The 5,154-nt window shown below is 49.4% G+C and overlaps 2 protein-coding genes across 3 annotated transcripts in view; one reads left to right on the forward strand and one right to left on the reverse strand.

Moving 5' to 3' along the window:
• Positions 1–671: 671 nt before the first annotated feature.
• LOC128277359 (N-acetylgalactosaminyltransferase 7) lies at positions 672–3,617 on the reverse strand. Its single transcript, XM_053015812.1, has one exon. The coding sequence runs from the start codon at positions 3,151–3,153 to the stop codon at positions 1,345–1,347; it is 1,809 nt and encodes a 602-aa protein (XP_052871772.1). The 5' UTR covers positions 3,154–3,617; the 3' UTR covers positions 672–1,344.
• Positions 3,618–4,073: 456 nt separating this feature from the next.
• The window catches only part of LOC128274659 (FAU ubiquitin-like and ribosomal protein S30), a 2,502-nt gene continuing 1,421 nt past the window's right edge, over positions 4,074–5,154 (forward strand). Inside the window, exons 1-2 of one of the 2 annotated variants that reach the window (XM_053012935.1) lie at positions 4,074–4,109; positions 4,417–4,533. In XM_053012935.1, coding sequence (XP_052868895.1) covers positions 4,459–4,533 — 75 coding nt within the window. In that variant the 5' untranslated portion in view covers positions 4,074–4,109; positions 4,417–4,458. The other variant, XM_053012926.1, reaches the window with a different exon arrangement.

Here is a 5,154-nt window from a genome sequence, read left to right on the forward strand (position 1 = left end):
TACCCGTAATTGTGTATGGGGTAGATGACGCCAAGATTCTAGTCACAAGGCATCGACTCGCCTAATCATATGCCTGACGAAGGGCTGTCGACAGAATAGAGAATGGCGGAGTGGTCCGACACGAGATCCGTGTCCAGCACGCGACAGTCACACGACCCCTCAATACCTGAGGTGGCGAAGGCTACGTCGACCACCAACTCCCCGACGAAGAAGGTGTACATACGTCCGCAGCTCAGTAGGGCAAGTTCTAGCTGTTTTGCGGCATCGAAAAGTCTCTAGCCGTTAGCGATAGTTGCAACGCTGCCCCATTTGATGGTAACTGCGTTGAAGTCGTCTTGTTCCCCGAAGTGAAAGGAGTCTGTTAGAATAACAAATTAACGTAAAAAGCGGGGAAAACGCCGAAGCACACATACCCCCCTTTTTGGTTGGCATGCGTATGATACTATTTCCCCTTTGTTTTTCACAGTGCCTATAAGGTTGGACCCAAAGCAACATTGGTACGCTATAGCCATTTGTCGATATGAACGTATTAACATTGCTCTGCAGCGTCACCTAGCGGTCGAAACGCAGTAGAAGGTTGTCAGACACCAATTTCAGAACCGAGAGGTTGAATGAACCACTGTCTATTTCTGTAACAAAGTCGTTTAATTTTATTAAGGTTTTTTATTATGTATTAAGTGATGCGACCGAAAATAGGATCAAGACACCTTCGAGATAAAAAGGCAAGAACAATATACCGATTACTTCTTTTAATGGTCAATTTCAGAGTGTCAGGGGCAGACAAATTAAAAACGATGTAAAATTACCCAACATCATCAAGGGTAATAAGGGCGGTAATCGAATCGGTCGGTGTTGGGCGGAATGTGGCAGTACGGGTTCAAATATTGTTCTCGTCCCTTGGCTCGACGTCTGCAGTCTATCAAGTCGTATCTTGCCCAACAGTCAAGAATAAAAAAAGCTACGAACACATTCTTCTCTTCGTCCTCTCGTTGTCCTTCTCAATCTTTCTTTCACTATCTCAGTTCGTCAAACATCGACGATTTTTGTGTTGTTTACAATAGAATGCTATTTGTTTGGGTTTGGGTTGTTTTGCGAAAGCATCTCCTAGCCACGTATCACTGATTTGTCTAATTACATTCTCACTAAATTTTCGCCTGTCGCTGGCTGTGTCGTCTCCTCGCTCATGCCTGCTGCACCTGTTCTAACGCCGTTCTCTTCCCTACTCTTAATACACAACATACTCGTTCAACAAACGAAGAAAATGCCTTTAACAAACAGTCAATGTTCCTCGCTATCGGTGCTCCACGCTCCGGTGGCGTTCCTTGGTATCGCGTAGCTGTGCGCCTACCAGCGTGGTTGAATCTTCTTGAATTTCCACGACTGATAGGCATTATTGATGTCGCAAGGCATGAGCGCCAACTGCCTGCTCTGTGGTTGATAGCCCATACACTTTTTATGCGTCCGGTGCAGCAACGTTCCCGTGTGCTCGTCGTACTGCCACGGTCCGTCGACGGTGCCGAGTCGGCAGAACGCCAGCTTGATGTCCGCGTTGTACGCCTCAATGCATCGCTCGCCCACCCCAAGTTGCCCGGCCGCGTTCAGTCGAATCAGTTGATTGTGGCCCTGGCCGTGACACGGTTGCAGCCCGATAATCGCTGGCGGTTGCCGACCGAGCGCGTCAACACACTTCTCCATACCACTGTTTCGTAGCTCACCCCAGAACAGGTTTGCGGGGAGCATCGGGTACTTGTCCAGCACGTCGTACGCTACATTGTCCATGTACCACTGAAAACTTTTGCATTGCAGGCGCTCCTTAAGCGCCAACTGCTCGGTGATGTCGCCCATGTCCAGGTACTGTGCGAGAGGTTCACGTGTGTAGAAGTACTCCTTGTACGGCTCATCGAACCACGTCTCGATCACGCGCTTGTAGTTGATCGTGATCAGCGGGCCCTTCTTCTTGCTCGCCAGCTTGCCGAAGTTGTACGGCATGAAGCCGCGGTACACGTGACCCACGCGCGAGCATGGCACCCATTCGATGCTCCCGCCGCACTGCCAGATCTTGAAACTTAACTCAAAGTTCTCCCCACCCCACACAAGCAGCCCCGAGTCGTACGCACCCAGGTCGAGGAAGAAGTTGCGGTTGATTGCGAATAGGCCACCGGCGTGCGTCGGGCTTCGGTACGGTTCGCTGTCGTGCTTACGTCGCTTCTGCTCCCTTCGCGGCACCTCGTTCTCCTTATAAAGCATGCCCCATTCGAAGATGCCCCGATAGTGGTGCCCGTCCGCGTACACCGGCCGATACTCGAACGTCTTGTGATCGATACCGTCGATGATCGGCACCGTCATGACGGTGCGATCGCGATGGATAGGCGCGAGCAGTGGTGGCAGCCAGTTCGTGTTGACCTCACAGTGAGCATCGAGGTACACTATCACCTCACCGCTAGCTTCCTGGGCCCCGCGCGACCGTGTCCGAATCAACCCTTCACGTTCGGTGTTGCGAATCAGCTTTATCAGCTTGCCGAATCGCTCAACGTAGCGTTCGAGCTTTTCACGCAAATCCTCCTTGTCCGAATAGTCGTCCACGAGAATGATCTCGTGCAGCAGATGCTTCGGCGAGCGGTTGAGCACCGAATGCACCGTGCGCATCAGTACACTGAAGCCCTCGTTATGAAACACGATAATGACGCTCGTCTTCGGTAGCCGGTACGGATAGTCCCAGTGTTTGCACTCCTCGAGCCGGGTATCGCGAATGGTACGGTTCACCGATATCGCGTCCGACACGACGATGTTCATACCGTACTCCATCTCCGCGTCGGTGGCCATATTTTGCTGCTCATCCGGCAGCACGAACGCACGGCCTCCCTCGCCCGGTCCTTCGTGTTCCGTAACTTCGCGTGGTTCAAAGTTGCCCCGCCCCTCCACTAGCTGGGGCAGCTCCTTCGGGTGATTTTGATCGGCAGTGGACTCGGCACCGTCTCCACCGGCCAGCTCACCTGGGCCGCCACGGTTAGCGAATCGCGCATGATATGCCTCCTTCACCGTGTGGTGATTCACACCGCTCCAGGTGGCAATCATGTAGAGGATTAAGACGAAGATCGCACCGCCCAGCACAACCCGGAATATCCGGCCACCGCGGATGTTGGTTACGCGCATCGCCTCCGCCTTTCACGCCCTGGAAAGCGTTCTCTGGTTACGTGTCTGTAGTGTCCGCAGTGTGTACGCGTCACACTCGCCAAAAAGGCCTGCACGATGCGGTGCGGGAGAGCAACAGGACACAACCGGTATTTGTTGGGGTTCGTAGGCCAAGCCTTTTCGCTAGAGCAGCAGCAGCAGCAGCAAACAGCAGCAAGCAGCGTGTTTGAATGTGATAAAAATGCAGCAGTCTAAGGTTCTCCACCGCTCAAATGTTTTCCGCTAGTAGCTCTTTCAGGATTCAGCCACGTCGATAATCCTTACGATAACCGTTTGCGTTGCCTACGATCAACTATGGTGTAGCTGTTGCTGCCGTCGTCCTTCAATCTCAGGACACCTGGGCTTACGGTATCGCCGAGATGTACCAGAGAACCGGAAAAATAAAACAAAACACTCCATGCACACGCACGCACGGTGTTCGGTCTGCTGTCGTTAACGTTCTTGTACAGCGGAATATGCAGCGCTCGGCCGTAACAGGTCTTGTTGTGTACGTAACGTAGGTTGCGCGCTTGTGTACGTGCGGCGGCGATCCGAATTTCGCTACGTAAACAAATGTCAAACCAGTCGAGCAGTACGTAAGCAAACTCTCGAAACTACTCGAAACGCAACACAGATAAACTCTTAAAATTTCTGTGCCTCATCAAACAGATTTCTATTGAAAAAGGAAGAAGGGAATCGATTTGTTTTGTTTTCCACTATAACAAAGTAACGCAATGTATTATTCAGAACGATTGGTGAAATGCAGTAAAATCATCTTACCAACTATTTGCTCATGCACTGCGAGCATGCTCCACACGAGCGGTCGCGTTGTCAAAAAAGGGCCTTTTCGTTGCCATACGAAAGCCGCAATCACACTTCCGAGCGATTGGCTGTCAAATGCCGTAAACCCCTTCTTTTCGAGTCAGACATCGCCACGGGTAGGTTAACGCGTTATTTTTCCGCCTCGTTTTTGCTAACATTTAATAAGAATCATGTACGCTAGCATTCGATGTAGCACTGTTTTAAGCAAAATAACTGTGGCTTGTATTAAATAACTGCGACAACTGATTAAAAATCATCTTCAATCAATATTTCAAACGATTCAAGATAAGGGTAAGAAGTGCTTCAGTTTGTATGGCCCAAGTAGTTTGATGCGGCTTTGGCGACAATCTTCGATCCAGATCCAGTCTCCGCAGTATATCCTGCTTTATTAAAGTTCTTTCTCTATTCTGTGTTTCTCGCCAGGTTTTCGTCCATCGGCAGCTTCGGTGCTTACAAGGTTACAGGATGCAGTTGTGCGTGCGAGGATTGGGCACCCATGTGCTTGAAGTCAATTCAGAGAACAACATTAGCGATGTTAAGGTGAGCAGTCGCAATTTTTTTTGTTATGCGTTTAACTATTATTACGGTACTCAGTGACTGCCAAGCCGACGATACGAAGAAAAAGGGTTTCGGATACAGTAATATCCCACATTACCTCATTCTGCAGTGGACAGCAGAGTCAAAGCTTCCTTTGATGAGCATGATTCCCTAGAACCGCTGCTAAATTAAATCATCTGACTGTTTGACCCGGGCCATCTGATTAACCGTCGGTGTGCAAGGGTTTTTAAGTCAGTACAGGAGATCTTCAAAAGATACACGAACGACACATTCGGAAAGTACACATTTACAAGATGGAAACTGATTGTCACCAAATCAAAGTTATAGCCCAGTAATAAACAATGGTCATTTTCGCTAGGAAGACACGTATCATGTAGCCTAAGCTGTTAGCTAACGTAAGGCACACTTTTTATCCATTGGCTGAGAACGTTTGCTAGGGTAATGCTTCGATCGAAATAGGTAAAATTAAATTGCCAATCTGATTGTGTATGAAATGGATTACTTGCTGCGTACTTCCGCACCTAACTGATTAACAGCGTACAAAATAGAACTTTCTTTTATTGCCCTTACCGTATCTTGTAAGCACACACATTTGGCCAGATT

Source organism: Anopheles cruzii, chromosome X (genome assembly GCF_943734635.1).
Source record: "Anopheles cruzii chromosome X, idAnoCruzAS_RS32_06, whole genome shotgun sequence".
Taxonomy (NCBI): Eukaryota; Metazoa; Arthropoda; class Insecta; order Diptera; family Culicidae; genus Anopheles; species Anopheles cruzii.